The sequence below is a fragment of the Doryrhamphus excisus genome, chromosome 6, assembly GCF_030265055.1.
Source record: "Doryrhamphus excisus isolate RoL2022-K1 chromosome 6, RoL_Dexc_1.0, whole genome shotgun sequence".
NCBI lineage: Eukaryota > Metazoa > Chordata > Actinopteri > Syngnathiformes > Syngnathidae > Doryrhamphus > Doryrhamphus excisus.
In genome coordinates, this window is record NC_080471.1 from 10,441,001 (window position 1) to 10,463,930 (window position 22,930).

At 39.1% G+C, this 22,930-nt stretch overlaps 1 protein-coding gene across 1 annotated transcript in view; it reads right to left on the reverse strand.

Moving 5' to 3' along the window:
• The window catches only part of LOC131131723 (copine-8-like), a 66,614-nt gene that overhangs the window by 13,169 nt on the left and 30,515 nt on the right, over positions 1-22,930 (reverse strand). Inside the window, exons 6-15 of the mRNA XM_058076682.1 lie at positions 21,448-21,524; positions 17,725-17,788; positions 15,973-16,076; positions 12,676-12,780; positions 8,739-8,780; positions 6,206-6,281; positions 5,576-5,632; positions 4,584-4,645; positions 4,343-4,389; positions 1,194-1,375 (exon numbers count right to left, since the gene is read on the reverse strand). Of these exons, the coding sequence (XP_057932665.1) occupies positions 1,194-1,375; positions 4,343-4,389; positions 4,584-4,645; positions 5,576-5,632; positions 6,206-6,281; positions 8,739-8,780; positions 12,676-12,780; positions 15,973-16,076; positions 17,725-17,788; positions 21,448-21,524 (816 nt within the window). The remainder of the gene's footprint in view (positions 1-1,193; positions 1,376-4,342; positions 4,390-4,583; positions 4,646-5,575; positions 5,633-6,205; positions 6,282-8,738; positions 8,781-12,675; positions 12,781-15,972; positions 16,077-17,724; positions 17,789-21,447; positions 21,525-22,930) is intronic.

The following is a 22,930-nucleotide window of genomic DNA, read 5'->3' on the forward strand; positions in this document are numbered from 1 at the left end:
TTGATGGTTCTTCTTTTGTAATATGTGGATAAGCAGTAAAGTAGCAAAATAAATATAAAAAATTACACAGTAAAAATTTATATCCATAAAAAAATAAGTAAATATATATTGTTAGTATACATACTACATTTGATGGTTCTTTATTTGTAATATGTGGATAAGCAGTAAAGTAGCAAAATTAATGTAAAAAATTACACAGTAAAAATTTATATCCATGAAAAAATGAGTAAATATATATTGTTAGTATACATACTACATTTGATGGTTCTTTTTTTTTGTAATATGTGGATAAGCAGTAAAGTAGATTAATAAAGTAAAATAAATAAATAATAATAATAATAAAATTGTACAAACACAATAATAAAAACATAAAATGCATAAAAAAATCTAACATGTAATTAAAAAAAGTCAACATGTCACCTAATAGTACCTAATGTACCTAATAAAAAGTCCTGCTAAGACATGCTAAGACATGCAGTGTGTGTTGAAGCTCAAGTGCGCTTGTTTGGAGCCAACTCTCCAAAGCGCCAAGCTACATTATTTAAGCACTCCATATGTCAGAGGCTTCCTAACGATCCTAGCGAGACCTCTTCTTGTGGCTTTGCAAATGGAGCTCGTATAATCAAGTCAGATGCAGCCGGAGCTTTGCAGCCTCTTTAGAAGCTGACAAAGTTAAAGCCTTAATGAGATGAATGCATATGTGCCATGTCTGCAGGCCTGCCTTCGCTCGGGAGGCTGTTAGCTAGCACTGTAATGGCTGTGCACGCCTCTGGAGGAAACATCTGGAAGGGACGGGAGACGAGCAGACGTGTGAGTGGTCTGGACGCCTGCTGCTGCAGAGTTTTGGATTATGGATGGAGATACGTGGACAGAACAGACAGGGAATGACTTGCATTAAAAAGGTAATCTTTCATAAACAAACCAAAACAATAAGGGAAGTCTGCCAAGTGGTCTTTCTTATGGGCTTTGTCTTCTTTCTGTGCGACGTTGCTGCATGTTAGCCCATCGGCCACATTGTCATCCTACTGTGGAAATGACCTTTCTGTGTCCGATAGTCAATACTGCACTGTCTCGCGCCACCCCTTTTCGTAACCTACTACCAAAAAATGGTACAGTGCAGTTCTGGTACCATTGCATGACATACTGTAAAACCTGGTGTGGAAGCAAAGACAGTAACAAGACAGTCTCCTCACCAGGGCGAACTCGTGCGAGACACGTCCGTCCGGGGGAAGCTTGGCACCGAAGCCCAGTGCTGGAAACATCTTATCGCTGTCGTAGTCCTGGATGATCTCCCCAACGGCCCGCAGCGCCATGGCATAGTCATTGAGCTGGTAGGGGCTCATGTAATGCAGTGAGGTGGGCTGCGATGGGTTGCCTGGGACCACAAAGGTGGAGGAAACAACACTTGCATCAGCATCAAGCAGCAATTACAACCCCCCCACCCCAACCCCCCCTCCACACACACCAAGAACACAGACTCTCCGCTGTGAGTCATAGTAAAATGAAATGAGGGGAGAGTGGTAGGAGGTTAGAATGTAAACTAGACTTTCAGCAACACAAACATGGTACTCATCATCATCATCATTAGTGATGTCCTGGTGGAACACAACCATTTCTGTTCCGTTTCTCGTTTTTAGGTGCCTGTTTCACATGAAATACTACAAAATAAACATCTAAACCACATTATAAAAATAATTCTTATTGAGATATTTTGAGTGGGGCCACACAGCTAAAAGACCCGAGTTCGATTCCACCCTCGGGTATCTCTGTGTGGAGTTTGCATGTTCTCCCTGTGTGTGCATGCGTGGGTTTTCTCCGGGTACTCCGGTTTCCTCCCACATTCCAAAAACATGCTAGGTTAATTGGCGACGCCAAATTGTCCATAGGTATGAATGTGAGTGTGAATGGTTGTTTGTCTAAATGTGCCCTGTGATTGGCTGGCAACCAGTCCAGGGTGTACCCCGCCTCTCGCCCGAAGACAGCTGGGATAGGCTCCAGCATGTCCCTTCGACCCTCGTGAGGATAAGCGGTAGAAAATGAATGAATGAATGAATATTTCGAGTGATTAGGAGACCTGGGTTCGATTCCCCCTCATCAAATGACAGTTGTCACCACTGGCAGATTAGCTTGCGCCTTCCATCCAATCTTTTTCTAGATATCCCGCTTATCCTCAGTAGGAATGTAACAATTCCCGTATGGGAAAATAACATTAAATTTAATAAACATAAAAACATAAAGGTGGTGTCCATGTGTATCAGTTGTGATTACTTTGCTCATGTGTGACCTATCTGACCTGTATTCTGTATTTTTCAAATATGACGCAGGCCTTATTCATATGTAGATATACAGTAAATACAATATGTATCCGAGACACTATAGTTTGAATGGTGAAGTTGCATAAATCCCACCGATATGTAATCGAAATGTGTGTTTTATCAAGCAAGACTTGGATAAAGGACTTGATGAGTTTGTCGACTTGGACGATTTGTCAACTTAAACAGATTAAAAGGCTAAATTAAGTCAAAAACAGGGCACACTCAATCTCTTGACAACACATAATGAAGACAAGCCGTAAGGAAAGTCAATTAAACAGAGCACACTCAATCCCTAGACAGCACATAATGAAGACAAGTCATAAGAAAAGCCAATTCATCAATGAGATCGCTACTCCTGCGTGCTGATTCACGTTAACCAGCTAAGATGTCGATGTTTTGTTCAGACAGGTCCTTGTTTGAAAAAGTGTGGACATCTCTGTGACATGAAAGAAATATTAAAAAACTTTTCTACATTTCTGTAATGAAAGTCAAAAAATGCCCCCTACCACCCTTATTACACATTTGTTCTGTAATAAAAAAAGCCGCCAGGGTTTCACATTAAACTGTACCAGAAATAAAGCAATTACAAGCATAATTTCGACATTTATATGTGCAGGCATATGAAAAAGTGACTGGATGGCATAGGAGATGTACGGCAATGTGGCTCCAAAGTTAATTTCACATATTAACACACACAGCGAGGGATGCTCTGCTGCTCCACTAACCAATGTTCCACCGAATTCCTTCAGGCGCCTCATAAAGAAAAAACACAATTGCTTCATATTGGGACATTTTTTAAGTGGGATGCCCAGATAAGATCCCGAAATATAGTCTTGTGTAAAACCATGCCAACCTCAAAATCCCAAGTCCCTGAGGTTGTACAAAAGTAATAATCAGAATGACTTGAAATAAAACTGAAAATAATCCACAAAGTCAGGGCAATTGCAGCCAAAAGGCAGAATAGAATCGGTCATTGAATGAACGTAATCATGAATGACAGCCTCCACCTTGCACAAAACAAATAATCAGAATGACTCCAAGCAAGACACATATCCAGATAAATTGCAGTAAAACAGAAGTGAGGGGGCGGGACTTGTTACTCAAGTCAATCAAGGTAGGAATGGACTAGCATGAGAGTATGCCCTGAGACTCCAACATCAACATACAAGTTAGGATTTTGTAATAATTAACACTGCTTCACTTCTTTTTACACCTGTGTAGCAGTTAAGAATGTTAAGATTTGACACGAAACATTTTGCTTGTACACTTGATAAAGCATCTATGATGACCACAGTTTAACATTGGAACAGATGACTTCTATTACATTATTATCAACCGTGCTTCACTTCTTTTTACGCTTGAGTGTCAGTTAACCATGTTAAAATGTGAATTTAAACATTGCCTCTGCACTTGGTAAAGCTTACATGAACTCATTATAAACGTTTTTGTCGGATACGAGTATGAAATGAGTACATTTCATCATTATCCGTATACATTTACAATTTTTTTTTGATGTCCATTGTTAGCTAGCTCATATAAGTATAAGTTGTTATCTCGCGCTAGAATGCACAGAAAAGGGACAGGAATATCTGTTCATGTTTCACACAAGGATTGTGAATGATGGGCAACATGTTAAATAAAGTGCAGTTCCCCTTTAAAGACCCACGAGAGGAGGAGACCAGAATGTTAATAACCGTTGAGTGGTAACTTTGCGACTCCTTTAGGCCCCCTTTTTTCCGTGCAGTTTTTGCAGTGGGATTCATCTTCTTCCCTGCTTGTTCGCCGCCCAGCCGTCCTTGCTCTGTCCTCACAGAATTTCCCCTTCCCCTATTCATGGACTCTGAACATCAATAAAGTCTCTTCTTCCCTCACACTAAAGTGTCTGCATTTTGGAGTTCAGTCCCGAAACCCTGAGCCTCAACCCTGACACCACCAGAGTGCCAATAATGAAGCAACTGCTGTGTGTTAAGCTCCATGTGTGTAAGGCACTGGAGTGCTTTCATTGACAGCGACGTGAGTGCTCTCACCATTGGAAGCTGTGAAATCGATTGCCACCGTGAAATTAATCTGCGTCCTGCAAGAGAAAAGAAGCGATGTTAAGAGGACGCCATCACGGCGGATTTGCAATGCAGCGTCTTTCAAAGGCCCGCAATTAAGCAGCGTGTTATGGGCCGCCGTTTGTCTTAATATTGGAGTCCTGGGAGCGCTAATCTCTGATTGCACCAGCGCTGCCACACGTTCAATGCCACTACAAGGGAGAGAACTTACCCGCCTCGAATGTAGTCCAAGAAGGAGAGCTCCGTGTCCACTAGGCAGGACAGCAGGGTCACCTGCAATACAAAAATATTATTATTGCTATATGCATGTTAGGTTAGTGCAGTTTTAAGCCGTAAAAACAGCCAAAAGGCAGAGCTTGCCATACAATCTTTCCCATGTATTAAAGCATTCCACAGGAAGGAGGAAGTGGATATGGATGGAGGAGTGTAACGTGCAGGATGAAGTGAAGATTGTCAATAATTCAATGTGTTTTTTTGTAAAATAAATTATTTTGAGGGCTGCATGGCGGTCGAGTGGTTAGCGCGCAGACCTCACAGCTAGGAGACGAGGGTTCAATTCCACCCTCGGCCATCTCTGTGTGGAGTTTACATGTTCTCCCCGTGCATGCGTGGGTTTTCTCCGGGTACTCCGGTTTCCTCCCACATTCCAAAAACATGCTAGGTTAATTGGTGACTCCAACAAGTGTATGAAAGTGAGTGTGAATGGTTGTTTGTCTATATGTGCCCTGTGATTGGCTGGGATAGGTTCCAGCATTCCCCTGGCATAGAAAATTGATTGCATTATTATTATTATTATTATTATTATTATTATTATTATTATTATTATTATTATTATTATTATTATTATTATTATTATTATTATTATTATTATTATTATTATACTGTACAGCAATACGTTTGGTCTCGCCATGCCAAAGCCCCATTTTCTAGGGGAATGCAATCCAAATTAATTTAGAACCTTTATCTGATGTATGTTTATGAGATTTTATACAAAGAGATTTTTACAGCCGCCATAAAAATGATGCCGTTCCTATGTTTGTAAAGGGAAGAACTACAACACCAGCAAGGAAACAAATACAGGTACTTATTTCCCCACTGTACAGCTTGATGCATCATACTGGAGATTTGTGATCTATACACCACAACCATACCACCTGCGAATAACAACTCTACAACATCACAGACACACAAAGTAGAACTCACCGTTCCTGAGTTTTGGTACTTTTTCTTCTTCTTGTCTTTCTTCTTTGGATTTAGCACCTATGGAGGGAAAACAAGTGCTGAAGTCGACTGTCCCAAGTTGCCATGGTGACACTTCTTGCTACTTATCATCCTTTAAACCTCAGCCAGTCTCTCCGGTTACTAGTTGGTTACGATGCTGACACTTTGCTATTTTTATACTTAATACAGGAATTCCATTCCTATGGGAGTGATGGAAGTTGAGTTTTAGTGTAAGTCGGAACTTATACCAACATTCACACCTACGTCACTCATACTATACACATGAAGGATAATAAAAATATAGTCATAAAAAGATGAAAATGATGGATGGCAAATATGTCGGTCGCATGTTTGAGTTAATGCAGAGGTACATCGCCTTTTTTTTTCCCTTCTTCAGAATCTTGAAGTTGCGCTTTGTCAGCACTTTTACTCAACCTTCATTAGTGGTTTGATCAGTGAGGAGGTCAATGAAATCCACCGACTAATAAAGAAAGCAAGTGGAGGCACGTACTGCACACGCTGCATATAGCTACACCTGTTCTATATGTTTTCATGTAATCAAATGCATCAACCCATCAATGCAAATCAACCATGAAATGTCAATGAAATCACCTCATAGATATGAAACTGGGACTGGCTTCTTGACATTTCTCTGTAGCTGGTACTGAACTCGCCAATGAAGTCGTGTCTGTGAAAACACACACAAACACACACACAGATATGAGTAAACGTTAGCATGTTAGGGTGTGACGGGCGTCACATCATGTCCACACATCAAGGTTAACGAGATGATTGGTGAGTGTGGAGCTGCTTTGCATAATTTCATTACACGGACATAATTAATGCGTTGGGAAGCACACCACACTCCTGCTGCACTTTCATCTCTGAAATGATGGCGCAACATGACCATGAGGGATGTAAAGGTATGCCATCATCACCATTTGGTACATAACTCAGTTTTAAAGGAAAACTGCACTTTTTTTGACCATTTTGCCCGTCATGCTCAATCCTTATGTGAAATATGACCACACATCTTGTGGGAACTAACAATGCACGTAACAGGACTCACATTTTTTTCCAAAAAAGCCAGCCGGCCTTGATTTTCAGTAGGTGCAAAAATGTCCGTATCACTGCAGGTACTTTACAACTCTTTGTTCTTTGTGATGCAATCTTTGGCGCAATGTCCTCGCCATCGATGGTTACACTGTATGTCACTTTAGCAGAACACTCCATTTCTGTCTGCATGGCTTGGCAAGCTCCATATTTACACCACCGAGTCATGCCGGAGTAATGACTCTGTTGCCCGCCATCTGTTACAAAGTTTCACTTTCTCTTCCTGCTCAATCAGCTTCTAAAACCTGTAGCCGATCCTCTGTACATGCAGGCTCAAAAATATTAGGTTCCTGATCATTAATTGTCCAAAAGTAGTTGGCGTTTACAAAGTCTCACAAAGTCTGCCATGATTAGTAGTTACAAACAGACGGACGTAGCGCTAGTTCCTATCTAGGGGCTATGCACAAATCAATGCGCCCAGGAAAGAAGTGTTTAAAATGATCAAAATACTGTAAGTACCTGGTACTGCATTGTCATGGCATGTATATTCATTCATTCATTTTCTGCCACTTATCGTCACAAGGGTCGTGGGCAAATTAATTAGGTGTCCAGAATATGTATCATAAACGATGTTCAACAAACAATCAGGATGTAATAATCATCTTCGTTCATTCCTTTTATACCGCTTATCCTCACGAGGGTTGCGGGGGTGCTGGAGCCTATCCCAGCTACCTTCGGGCGAGAGGCGGGGTACACCCTGGACTATAAAATTAATAAATAATAATAAATTTGTCTATATGTGCCCTGTAATTGGCTGGCGACCAGTCCAGGGTGTACCCCGCCTCTCGCCCGAAGACAGCTGGGATAGGCTCCAGCACCCCCGTGACCCTCGTGAGGAAAAAGAATGATAATAAAGTGCTTTTCAAGACAAAGATGCTGAAATACCCACTTTATTTGGATTTGATGACGTTATCATCTAATTTGCACAGACCCCACCCACCCAGGCCCATCATAATGTGTTTATGGGGTCAGATGTTATTAGATTAACTCCTCAGTTTTGAAGTATAAACACTGTGCATTGCTTCTTTAAAAATAAACTCATTAATTCATTCATTCATTTTCTACCACAAAGGTCGCAGGGGGTGCTGGAGCCTATCCCAGCTGTCTTCCGGCGAGAGGCGGGGTACACCCTGGACTGGTCGCCAGCCAATCACAGGGCACATATAGACAAACAACCATTCACACTCACATTCATACCTATGGACAATTTGGAGTCACCAATTAACCTAGCATGTTTTTGGAATGTGGGAGGAAACCGGAGTACCCGGAGAAAACCCACGCAAGCATGAGGAGAACATGCAAACTCCACACAGAAATGCCCGAGGGTGGAATCAAACGAGTCTCCTAGCTGTGTGGCCTGCATGCTAACCGCTACTCCACTGTGCAGCCCACAGCATTTATGTAAAATGATGAAATTGTTGGAAGTTTTTTTCGACTGGATGATGTTAAAGGAGTTTTCCTTAAAGGTCATGGTTGGGTTAATTTTTAATACACTCAGGGAACAAAGTGCATTAAGTGTAAGACATTTTTTAATTAAACAAAAAAAATGTGGGCTGGTTAATATGATAATGTTATTCAATTATTCATACAGACAAGATACCAGGCGAATCAGCATCTACAAGCTCCAGAATATTACCCTCATCTCAACATCCCACATACTTTGGGATGAGCTAACACTATTAGGTTGTCTAATGTCTAACACCATTAGGTCCCAGGCTGAGACTTAGATGTTACGAGAAGAAACACTGGCAACACTGGAGAGAATACTAATAATAACAAAAATAAAACTGAAATTGAAATAATGAAATATAAAATTAAATGAAATGAAAAAATTCATATACCAAAATACCGAGGGGAAATAAAAACAAAGCTGTAGGACTCACTTTGGAGAGCCCTCATTTAAGCAGTTTTCCTTTTATTGAAGATACTTACATTAGTGGCTAATTAACGATTTCAAGATTGAACAAACAACAACCGTCCACTTTCTGCAATTCAAACGTGTCTGTCGCAGAAAAGTAAAGCGTTGTCTTACCCGCCATCTCTGTCCCAGTCGTACACTTCCACCTTGATGCTCCTGCAGGACACAAAGACACCAACTATAACATCATTATTATCATTATTGAGGACACCAACAAACTACCACCTGCTTCATTTATAATGTAGTTTTTAAGCATACACTGTGTGTTTGTACCATATATTGTTGTATAGATGAGCTTAGCATATTGAAATATGTTATATTGTGTATTTTATCATGTTTGTGAACATGAATCTTGTACATTTCTGCACTAGTATTAATATTATGTATTAGAGTGGGGCAATAACCATCCATCCATTTTCTATACCGCTTATCCTCATGGGGGTTGCGGACATGCTGGAGCCTATCCCAGCTGTCTTCGGTACACCCTGGACTGGTTGCCAGCCAATCACAGGGCACATATAGACAAACAACTATTCACACTCACATTCATACCTATGGACAATTTGGAGTCGCCAATTAACCGGAAACCGGAGTGTCAGAGGAAAACCCACACATGCACGGGGAGAACATGCAAATTCCATACAGAGATATCCGAGCTGGGAATCGAACCTTGTGTGACCTGTGTGCTAACCACTCAAGTACCGTGCAGCTTGGCTGGGCAACAATATTCATTCATTCATTCATTTTCTACCGCTTTTTCCTCACAGGGGCGCGGGGGTGCTGGAGCCTATCCCAGCTGTCTTCGGGCGAGAGGCGGGGTACACCCTGGACTGGTCGCCAGCCAATCACAGGGCACATATAGACAAACAACCATTCACACTCACATTCATACCTATGGACAATTTGGAGTGACCAATTATCCGGAAACCGGAGTGCTCGAGGAAAACCCACACATGCACGGGGAGAACATGCAAACTCCATACAGAGATACCCGAGCCGGGAATCGAACCTTGTGTGGCCTGCGTGCTAACCAATAATATCGTGCTAACCACTGATATCATTTTAAGTATAATATCAAAACCAACCATATCGTTGATATTGATATGGACTGGATTTATGTTGCATCTCCCTCATGCCTGCATGCAGGACGGATTTCTTTGAGGCATGTATATTCAAAATAGTTTTTCCAATGACAGCATTGTAAGTTATCTGAAATAAACTTTTTTCTGGCGTTATAATGCACAGAAAATGGAAATAAATATGTGTTCACTTTTCACATAAAGCAGGGGTCTCAAACTCACAACGCTAGTTTGAGGCCCCCGCCTTGAAATGAAAGTTTAATTTGTTTAATTTGTTTTTTGATTTGCTTATTTATTATTCCATCTTATTTTGTGTTGAAAAATAAAAATTAACATTAAACATTTATTTAATAATTTAATAATAAATAAAAATTTATTTGTTCATTTGTTTTTTGATTTGCTTATTTATTTTTCCATCTTATTTTGTGTCAAAAATTAAAAATTAATATTAAACATTTATTTAATAATTTAATAATAAATAAAAATTAATTTGTTAATTTGTTTCACTTGTTTCATTTGTTTTTTGATTTGCTTATTTATTTTTCCATCTTATTTTGTGTCAAAACATAAAAATTAACATTAAACATTTATTTAATCATTTAATAATGAATAAAAATTAATTTATAATAATTTATTATAATTTAATGTTTTATCAGAGCTTTTGCAAAGAACCAAAGCACTGAAAAAGTGGAGGGTATAGCAGAAGCATTGAATACTATTATATTATATATATATATTTATTAATATTTAATATATATTAATACTTTTATTTATTTATTTATATTTTTTTAATATATATATAGAGAGAGATTTTTTTTTTTACCTGATGCGGCCCAGCCTCACCCAGACCCTAGGTCCAGTGGCCCCCAGGTAAATTGAGTTTCAAACCCCTGACATAAAGACTTGTGAATGGTGGGCAAAGTAAAAGAAATGCAGCAGTTCCCCTTTTAAGACATGTATGAAAAATGAATTTCTTCTATGGAGAGCTGCTGCCGGTTTAAGGTCAAGTCGTTCCAAATGCAAATCCTCGTCTTTGTCAAACAAGTGGGGGTGTCCAGGTAATTTCTGAGCCGCTGATCAGTGTGCGCTGGAATATCAGCTGATTAAAACATGGAGTGCTCCCTCTTCTTAATCTTTTAACCGGGAATGGAGCAAAGGGTGCACTCCAATCTATGCGGAGTGCTGCTTATATATATTTAAATGACACATAGACTGAACGTATACGAGCCTGCACATTTGACTGTAGAATTAAGAACAGAGGAAAGAAGATGAACTATCTTTTCCTCGATGCTCCTCATTAAGTAGTAAGTGGAGATCATTAATATAAATTATACTGCATGTTCATTCTTTAAGACTGCACCATGGTTAAGTCAGTAGCATGTAGGCCATGTTCTCCCCGTGCATGCCTGGGTTTTCTCCGGGTACTCCGGTTTCCTCCCACATTCCAAAAACATGCTAGGTTAATTGCCGACTCCAAATTGTCCATAGGTATGAATGTGAGTGTGAATGGTTGTTTGTCTATATGTGCCCTGTGATTGGCTGGCGACCAGTCCAGGGTGTACCCCGCCTCTCGCCGGAAGACAGCTGGGATAGGCTCCAGCACCCCCTGCGACCTTTGTGGTAGAAAACGAATGAATGAATTAATGAGTTTATTTTTAAAGACCGAAGACAGCTGGGATAGGCTCTAGTATACCCGCTACCCTAGTGAGGATAAGCGGCAAAGAAAATGGATGGGTGTTCATGCTTTCATTGTTCAACAGTATAGCTTAAGTTGCTGTGAAATCAAGGATGAAATCTAACTCTATTTTTTATATACTGTGTATATTCATATATTATTGAAAGGTTTGTCTTTAAATACAAAGCTCTGTGTCATTATTGGATGTTGGCGTCAACATTTTTCTCATTGTGCCTTTTGCTCTATTTTTACCATATTTTGCTGTTTTTAAAATGTATTTAGTTTTTTGCAGTGATGCAATGACAAATGAGCCATGGTCCACTTATGGCCGTTGGTTGTCTGCTTTCATTTGTAAGCTTAATGTCTAAAGCAGGGGTCTCAAACTCAAATTTACTTGGGGGCCACTGGAGCTAGGGTCTGGGTGAGACTGGTCCACATCAGGTTTTCAAAAAAAAAAACGCATTTATTAAAACAGAAAAATATACAAACTTTTTCAGTGCTTTGGTTCCGATTTTCTACAATAAAAGCGCTGATAAAACATTCCACTGTTCTCAAATATCTTAAATTTTATTTTTCTACACAAAATAAGATGAAAAATAAATAAACAAATCAAGAATAAAGAAAATCAATCAATCAGTAATAAATAAATATAATAATAAAAATAAAACAGCAAATAATAAAAACTTAAGAAACCACATATAGTTGGTGGGTAGACAAATTGTTTTTTTTAGATTAAAATTAACAAAGCATTATTAGAGCCCTGTAGACATGACAAAACACGACTATAGTTACATTTATACTTTTTTTATTTACAACATGCTAACTCGCAAACTAGAGAGCTAGCGACCTAAACGGTAGCCTCCAAGTTATTTCCTTTAAACTTAAAAAAGCCCAAAACTTACCACTTCCACACGGATAGGGAGGATAACTATTAACAGTTATTTAACCTTTAACATGAACATTAATCAAACGTAATATTTTTTTCTGGGTACATGATACCATACAGCATCCATATCAAACTTGCGCGGGCCGCACTAACATTAAACTTTCATATCAAGGCGGGGGCCTCAAACTAGTGTCCTGCGGGCCACATTTGGCCCGTGGGCTGCGTGTTTGAGACCCCTGGTCTAAAGTGTCATGAAATAACTGTTGTGATTTGGTGCTGCAGAAAAAGAGAAAGTACAAATTTGAAGTTTTTACTTTTCACCTTTTGGGAAACCAAATGAGAAAAGTTACCAAAAAGGTAATGAATGATGGGGAAATGTGTAAACAGTCACAAATATCATTTTTTTATTACCTGTCGTAGTCACCGTTGCAGAGCGCTCTGACGGGAATCTTGAAGGCCTGCCAGACGGGATCCAAAGTGTTCTTCACCACTTCCGTTTTGTGGCAAATTGTGAAGCTGTGAGACACACAACCTGGTTAGGACACCTCTTCAACCTAGAGACAACAAGCTGCGTCTACCTGCTCCAACCCAAAACAAACACTGCCTGCTCTTTCCTATGTTGAACTCGGCATATTGCGTCTGCGGCGCGCCAAGGTTGGAACCCCTGAGGGGTAACATTTAGGCCGCATGAGAGGATATGCAGCTGCACAAAAGGAGAATGTGTTATGTGCGAGGCCTGCTTGAATAAAAGCATCTGGGGGACAAACGACAACATGTATGCATCGCTCGTCTTCTTTATGTCGTTTTACCCGCACTCCACTCTCAATGGACTGACCAGAAACCATTACTAGACTACATTACAGGAGATTTGGATCGGGGTGTAACGGTACATACACATGGTGCAATTTTTCTCTTGGGAAAAAATGTACGTCCAATTAATTTGTTCCTGACACCCCGAAATATTGACAAAAAACATTTTATAGAGAGTAACTTGCAACTGTATTTGTGGCTCCATGGTGTTACTTAGCAGTTGCACTCAGTAAAAACATCCATCGTGGCTCATCAACACGTAGGGTGCTTTGTTTGGAGGTTTTTAGAGGTTGAACTGATTAGTTTGTTAAGTGTCATATTGTTCAAAACTGAGAAAAAGAGAAAAACCAAGGCAACATTTTGGAAAAAAATCATCAATCATACATACACATAGACTTTCTTTGTCATTGCACAATAACACAGCAGTGAAATTCCCAATGAAATGTTGTTGCCTGGCTCCCGTGTAATAATAAATAATAAATAAATAAATGAAAAATAAAATAAAAATAATAATTAATAAATAATAAATAATAAACAATAAATAATAAATAGATGCCATCAAATATGAACAATGTACAGCGTAAACAGTAATTTGTACAAATAATTTAAATAATTTAGAATAAATAATAATAATTTAAGTTTTGCGTGTGCATATGGGCAGGTAGAGGGGCTTATTTGGCATTCAGCAGTTTGATGGCCAGGGGGAAGTAGCTGTCTCTAGCTCTACAAAACCAAGGTTTGACTTGATTTTTCTGCATGGAACATTTGGTTCATTCAAAACCATATTTTGTATATAACTGGAATCAAATAAACAAATTTGAAAGCAAAGTAGATATAAACATGTACAATGAAACCCTAGGGAGCTTTAAGGTTCGACGCCAGGATGCAGAGAACAGGAACAAATGCAGGTAAAACTATTTATTCTGTGCAATAACAGCAGCAGAAGGATAAGGCAACTCAGGATTTGACGGACAAATGATAATGATCCCACGCAGGGAGAAGCAAAATACAAAGAGAAATTAGGGACAGGTGTGGATGATTGGGGCAACGAAGGAAGACGGGGCAAAGCAGGAAGTTCCATACAAAATAAGGGTGTCAAAGACGGAAACTAAAGCCCAGACAGGCAACACAGACATACTGTCACGTCGTAACCCACACAGGGCGTGACATCATTAAGTCCTTGTGATTAAGGGCTATATAAATAAATTTGACTTGACTTGTCTCATTATTACTAAAAATGTACCTGCTGTCAGTTTAGTCAGTTCATGACATCGATATAGCAAAGAAATACAAGAACATTCACAGCTCTGTTGGATAAAAGTACAAAATATCATATCAAAACAAACATATGCACAAAGGGAGAAAAAACATAATCCTTTATTATCACCCATTCTCCTTATGCGTCAAGACAAAATTACAGATAAATGTTAAAGCAATGGCTCGTTTTTGTTTCGGCTATGTTGACAAACGCTTATTCCCGTTGAGATAAGTACATAATCACTTTTTTTTAAATACATTATTTTCATGTATTTTTATATTTTTTTAAACAAAACGTCAACAGCAATACAAACACACTCAAAACAAAAAGGGGGCACTGGACATACACATCACACAATTTGGCTACCCCACATTCCCTGTCATGGTGCAATTTGAGTCATTTCCTTGATTTTTGTCTGTTTCACCCATTTTTCTCCACATATGTCTTCTTCGGTCCTCAATCTATGTGTCAATAGTTCCATATCATGTATTGTGTTCATCACATAATCACTTTTGTGTGGTTGACTATGGCCTATTATTCATATTCAATGCATATTTAAGAGAATTGTACATATTTTTTACCCAAATTAAGCATTTTAAAGCATAGAAATGGGTGAAGTCACTAAAATACAAATACAGCAAGCCATTAAGACCATAACTTGTACATGTAGTATTCTACATTCTAAGTATACATCCATCCATCTATTTTCTATGCCGCTTATCCTCATGAGGGTCGCGGGGGTATGCTAGAGCCTATCTCAGCTGACTTTGGGTGATAGGCGGGGTACACCCTGGACTGGTCGCCAGCCAATCACAGGGCACATATAGACAAACAACCATTGACACTCACATTCATACCTACAATGGCAACTAGATGTCAATAATTGTTTGGTGAGACTTGAGCAACAGGTTTTATTGCAAGTTTAAATAATCCCATACAGCCACAATAATAACACAGTAATCATAATCATAATAAGGGGTTATTGTTGTGGCCATTATTATGATTATGATTACTGTGTTATTATTGTGGCTGTATGGGATCATAATAATCTTAATATTAATCATAATAATGGGTTATTGTTGTGGCCATTATTATGATTAATTATGATATTATGATTAAGCGGTAGAAAATGAATGAATGAATGTTGTGGCCATATTGGGTAATACGAATGTAAAGGTGACTATATGGGTGACTATATACGAGATGGCTCTAATAATGTTAAAAAAAAAAACATAGTTAAACAGTTGTAAACAGGTTTCCTAGTTCCTAACTATGAATAATCCCACTTTGCAGGAATTCACTTATCGCAGTGAATTGTAAATTAACCGCAATAAACAAGGGAATACTGGATTCTATGAAACTAATGTAGCATTAATCATAGCATAGGGTTAACTGGTGTACATATATCAACCTCTTGGGCATTGAATGATGTATACAAACTAAACACAGAGTACATAGGATTATATAAGAGTAAAAGAAGCCGTTTAGAGCTTATAGAGCGTACATGGCAGTTTCTGGAGCGTGAACAATCAGCGTCTATATTGTATGCCTCCTTTAATGTGTAGTATGTGTGCGAGAGACATGTTTGGTTAGTTCAATGACTGGACAAGCACAGAGGAGCAAGCGGCTTGTCAACTTACGATCTGTCTTCGTTACTGCGGTAAAAGACGAGGAAAGGATCCGACTTCCCAAAGAAATCCTTCTTGTCCAGTTTGTTGCCACAAAACTGCAGCATGACTGACTCCTGCAAAGACGAGGAGCAAGCAACACAGTGAATAAATAAATGAGACGTTTATGCAGCTCGACGTCTGCCATGGCGACACACTGCACAGCATGTTCAACCGCTGCTCCCTTTAGAGCAGTGCTTCTACGGGGGAAGAATTGAGTACGCAGGGAGTACTTTCAATGCTAGTGCAGACCTGCCAACATGTACAAATTTATGGTACTCATACATTTATCGTACTCGTACATATCAGTCCCGAGTGGGGCATGACAGAAAATAAGTGAGAACCACTACTGTCTACTCAAAGCTACATACGGTCATTTATTTATTTAAAGTTAAAGGGGACCTTTATGCTCAGTTTTTGACCCTTTGTATTGAGTTGTGGACTCCTGTAGAGCAGTTACACACAATAACCCGCACAGAACATTTCCAGAATCTGCACCTATTCCAGCTGTGTTTCCTTGGATTTGTGCCTCCCTCCTTTCCCTGCGAGACTGCGCTGCTTCTGGCTCCAGCAACAGTTTGGCCGATATTTCATGCTCACAAAAACAGTCCTGTGTGAAATACTGAAATACCTCTTGCTGGGAATCACCAAATACAAAAACTTCTGCCTGAGCTTGTTTCGTAAACAGAGTAGCAGAGCTTGGGAGAAGGCGGGGGAAGCAGAGCTTGGAGGAGAGCAGAGAGCTTATCTGGCTTACAGCCACGCCCATATAAGGAGGACCACTTCTCTGTGACATCACAAAGGGACAGTTTTGTGTGTATACCTACACACACACATATCAGATTTCCAGCTTACTTAAATGTAACAAATTGTACATCCAAATTTATAGATACAAAGTGAGTGATAAGAATATAATGTATTTATTTATTTAATTTATTTATAATTAAATTATTCAAATGTAATTTTGCCGCATTTTGTAATAAAATTCTCGAATGCATTTTGTAATACCATTTAAGTGTACATGTTATTATATTTCATTATTATTAACTGTTATATAATTTACTGATATATACCTTGACTCCTATTGTACCACATTGTTATACAGCCTGTATTTAAAATTGTCAAACAGTACATTTAGAGTACAGGAAGTGAACACATATATTATAATTGATGTGAAACAGAGAGTGGTTAGATGAAATAAGCTGTGCTTCTTCCTACTTTGTTTTGGACATGTGGAACTGTGAATTGTATTATGGGATGTATTTCAGATGTATACAACTTGTATACATGGTAAAAAAAAATGACCTTTACCATTAACAATGAAAACAAATGTAAAATGTTGATTACATCATCCCTTTTTCTGGCAGAATTGTGATGCTATTTATAGAAAGGACACTTTTGGATACCAGCCTTCTAATTTGAGACCCAGTTGGAGCATCACAGCAACACCAAGCATCTTACTGACAGTCTCAGTGCCAAAAGGCATTTCCGGATCTGTTTTGCTTATTTGCATTCAACTTAGAGAAGATTACGTTACATTTGGGTTAAAATCCCAGCAAATGTGAGGTTTTTTTTCGACCACTTTGGTTAAAATGTCACATTTTCTTTGATATTTTTCTTCCTTTCCCCGTGAATAATGCATGAATCTTAATGACAATCATATTTCACGACACAATAGCAGCTGTTAATGCTAATGAATGTTAATAAATGATGTTTGTGTCTCACCCTGCAGTTGCTCAGCTCCTCTGCTCTCACGATGAAGTTTCCACATTTCTTCCCTGGGATCCCACTGAAAGACAGAAGAAGAAGAACACACTATAGAACAGTGATTCCCAATCAGGGTTATGCGTGCAAATTGCAGGGGTACGTGGAGAATAAGCGCCATAGAAAATACATGGATTGATGGGGAAACATTTTATTTCCAAGATGATAAGTAAATCTTCTCATTTTATATCAGCTTTGTGGTATCGGTGACAAAGCATATTATTAGAATGTTTGACTCATTCACTACAGACATTTATCAAAAGACATCCCCGCCTTGATCTTTCAAGGCATATAGATATAAACATGGAACATACCAATAAATTAGACTTAACTATACCACAACATAAACTACACAAAAAACATGAAAAAAAATTTAACATCAAAATAATTCCTTCATTCATTCATTCATTCATTTTCTACCGCTTTTCCTCACTAGGGTCGCAGATGTTGCTGGAGCCTATCCCAGCTGTCTTCAGGCGAGAGGCCGGGTACACCCTGGACTGGTGGCCAGCCAATCACAGGGCACATATAGACAAACAACCATTCACACTCACATTCATACCTATGGACAATTTGGAGTGGCCAATTAACCTAGCATGTTTTTGGAATGTGGGAGGAAACCGGAGTACCCGGAGAAAACCCACGCATGCACGGGGAGAACAGGCAAACTCCACACAGAGGTGGCCGAGGGTGGAATTGAACCCTGGTCTCCTAGCTGTGAGGTCTGCACGCTAATCACTCGTCCGCCATGCAGCCCTCAAAATAATTTATTTTACAAAAAAACTCACTGAATTATTGACAATTTTCACTTCATCCTGCACGTTACACTCCTCCATCCATATCCACTTCCTCCTTCCTGTGGAGCTTTAATACATGGGAAAGATTGTACGTATGGCAAGCTCTTCCTTTTGGCTGTTTTTACGGCTTAAAACTGCACTAAACATGATCTCTTCTATTGTGTACTTGCGTCATCACCTCTTGAGAAAAAAAACTTAAGACTTATTTGGGATCTGGCGTTCTTGTTGAACAAAATGTATACATACGTCTTTGGTAATTAATTAGTTAATGTCAACATTTCATCTTTCCCTTTTTACTTGACACCTTTTTGCACTTTTTTCCCACATAGTTGCAGTTGTTTTTTCTTTTTTTCTTTAACTTCAACAATGTGCTGCCAGCCATTAAAAAACACCCTGTGACCCACAGGCTGCTCTTGGGACACCCCTGAAGTAGACAATGAAGCACCAAGGCTGCTATCTATCGCTTAGTGGCATCATCCAGAAATAAAGTTGCATTTTTTTTTTTTTTTTAGATGGGGGGGCATAATGTTACAGCTCATGAGTTTTCAATGCTTCATTTTTTCATTTTATTCGCATCTTCCAGTCTAGTGAGCAGACAGGCGACGCATGCTCAAAATCAGCTCAGCGAGCGAAAAAAGCCACAAAGTCGCACTGAAAAACACACCAGTGAATATAAATATAGAAAAAAGAATGATTATGAAATTTAAAGAAAGAACCGTTGAAAGACTGAATGACTGCAGGCTGACATGATTACATAAGTTGTCCACAGAAACACATTCTTACATCACATTTCTTCTTCTGTCATTTTCTCAACTGAGACCTTAAAGCTGCATCAGTCATCTAACACACACACACAAGACCATATATATATATATATATATATATATATATATATATATATATATATATGTGTGTATATATATATATATATATATATGTGTGTATGTATATATATATATATGTATATATATATATGTGTGTATGTATATATATATATATGTATATGTATATATATATATATATATATATATATATATATATATATATATATATATATATATATATATATATATATATATATATATATATATATATACAGTACACACACACAAACAAACATATCTATCATATACACATACCGTCACAGACAGCATGGAGAGGGGTGTGTGTTTGTTTTTGTTTTCCTCCTGAGGCTGAACAACCATTACACCAAGCCTCACATGCTCCATCTTACGTGTGTGTGGCCTCCACTTCTCTCTCTCAACATCTTACCTTTACTGTGGGGACGTTTTGGACGTTTTCACACAAGTGAAATGTTTTGTTGATGCTATGTCATGTCATTAAGTCATTGTGTTACGTTATGTTGTGCTACAGTATGTTGTGTTATGTTATGATACCTATGTTACGTTACGGCAGTGCTCCTCAAATACTGGGGGGGAGGGGTGAATAAATATCTGTTTCTCTGGTATTTCAAATGGGGGGGTGATGTCTGTCACTTAGCATGGCAGAAAATAATAAAATAAAATAATAAATAAAAATAAATAATAATAATGACGGAAAATAATTGAAATGTTATGTTGCTTTATAGGGCGGCATGGTGGACGAGTGGTTAGCACGCAGACCTCACAGCTAGGAGCCCAGGGTTCAATTCCACCCTCGGCCATCTCTGTGTGGAGTTTGCATGTTCTCCCCGTGCATGCGTGGGTTTTCTCCGGGTACTCCGGTTTCCTCCCACATTCCAAAAACATGCTAGGTTAATTGGCGACTCCAAATTGTCCATAGGTATGAATGTGAGTGTGAATGGTTGTTTGTCTATATGTGCCCTGTGATTGGCTGGCGACCAGTCCAGGGTGTACCCCGCCTCTTGCCTGAAGACAGCTGGGATAGGCTCCAACACCCCCCGCGACCCTCGTGAGGATAAGCGGAAGAAAATGAATGAATGTTTCTTTATGTTACGTTACATTAGGCTACGCTATCTTACAGTACGATAAAATGCATTGTTAAGCTACATTATACTAAATTATGCTACGCCACGTTACATCACACTATAAATCCCAGCCTATTTCTGTTTGGCATTTGCTATCACGCCTATTCGAAAATGTCTTGTCTGCTTTAAATTGTAAATATAATTAGCTTTTTTATGGTTGCTTAAGTAGAAGTGTCAAAGTGATGGCGTTATCTGCAGGCGGAAAAACACTGCTGCAGCTATGAATCCACTAGAGGGCGCTGTCTCACATGTCAATTCACTCAGCATTTTACGTCAGGAAGATACTCTGACAAGATGTGATGTTGTGTAATTTCAATACTGTATACTTATGTCTGTAATTATTTCTTAATGTGTACAACTGAATCTAAAATGTGCATATCATAGCGTTTACAGTATGAAAAACTGACATTTTTAAGGCTTTTATATATATTTAGAATGTGATGCGGCCAATCACTAATTCATTAACACTTCTTTGAAAAAAACACAATAAAGTGAGCAATAAATGTTCGAACCCCGACATAGCGAGGGGCAACTGTTTATGTTTTTACATAAGAATGACTTATTCCTAGTTTATATGAATGACGAATCTAAATGAGGGTTCACTTGCGCTGAAGCTTGGTCATGTTCCCTTTGGGTAGGCGAGCTGTCTCTCTGACTAGACGCTGTTTACCACGCCGCCATGTTTACACGATGTCATTCAGCCGGCTGCTCTTCAAGCTCTCATCAACATCACCCTAAAACATGTGCGTTCGGGATTGACGGCGCTGAGTGGAGGCGTGGTGATGACAGATAATGATGGCTGCGCCCTGATTAGCGCGCCGTTGCCTTTTGGCCTTCTGCAGGAAACCAAAGCGTCTAATTAAAAAGGCAGAGGATACGCTGATACCATCTTCTACTTACATCAAAGGCTTTTCCAAGCGGCTTCCCAGCGAGCCCACGATCTCTCCCAGTGTGCAGAAGGCCTGGCCCAGGAAGTCCTGCACCAGCAGAAACATATACATAATATATAAACATGTCATTAAGAATATATAGTATACAGTGGAGAAAATAAGGACATTGGTAAAGTTGACCCCATTACAAAGATATGAACAGTCCATCATTTTTATGGTAGGTTGTGCTCCATTATTGCAGGATGGAACGGGTGGAGAAAAGTATCAGGCGTGATGTGTGATAGAAGAGTTTCCGCAAAATGAAAGGAAGGGTATACTAAACTGTGGTGAGACCAGCCATGTTGTTTGGTCTAGAGCAGGGGTCTCAAATTCAATTTACGTGGGGGCCACTGGAGCTAGGGTCTGGGTGAGACTGGGCCACATCAGGTTTTCCAAAAAAAAAACGCATTTGTTAAAAACAGAAAAATATACAAACTTTTCCAGTGCTTTGGTTCCGATTTTCTACAATAAAAGCGCTGATAAAACATTCCACTGTTCTCAAATATCTTATTTTTTATTTTGCTGCACAAAATAAGATGAAAAATAAATAAACAAATCAAGAATAAAGAAAATCAATCAATCAGTAATAAATAAATATAATAATAATAATAAAACAGCAAATGATAAAAACTTAAGAAACCACATATAGTTGGTGGGTAGACAAATTATTTTTTTCAGATTAAAATGAACAAAGCATTATTAGAGCCCTGTAGACATGACAAAACACGACTATAGTCACATTTATACTTTTTATTTACAACATATTGCGCAACTGCAGGGTCTTGAGACACATGCTAACTCGCAAACTAGAGAGCTAGCGACCTAAACGGTAGCCTCCAAGTTATTTCCTTTAAACTTAAAAAAGCCAAAAACTTACCACTTCCACACGGATAGGGAGGATAACTATTAACAGTTATTTAACCTTTAACATGAACATTAATCAAATGTAATAATTTTTTCTGGGTACATGATACCATACAGCATCCATATCAAACTTGCGCGGGCCGCACTAACACTAAACTTTCATATCAAGGCGGGGGCCTCAAACTAATGTCCTGCGGGCCACATTTGGCCCGCGGGCCGCATGTTTTAGACCCCTGGTTTAGCGACAGTACCACTGAGGAAAAGACAGGAAGCAGAACTGGAGGTAGCACAGATGTGGATGCTGAAGTTCTCATCGGGAGTGACCTGGATGGATAGGATCAGGAAGGAGTACATCAGAGTGACATTACATGTTAGAGGCCTTGGAGATAAAGTCAGAGAGGCCAGACTGAGATGGTTGGGACATGTCCAGAGGAGAGATAGTGAATATATTGGTAGAAGGATGCTGCCAGGTAGGAGGCGTAGAGGAAGACCAAAGAGGAGGTTTATGGATGTAGTGAAGGAGGACATGAGGGTAGTTGGTGTGAGAGAGACAGATGCAGAAGACAGGGTTGGATGGAGGAGATTTGCTG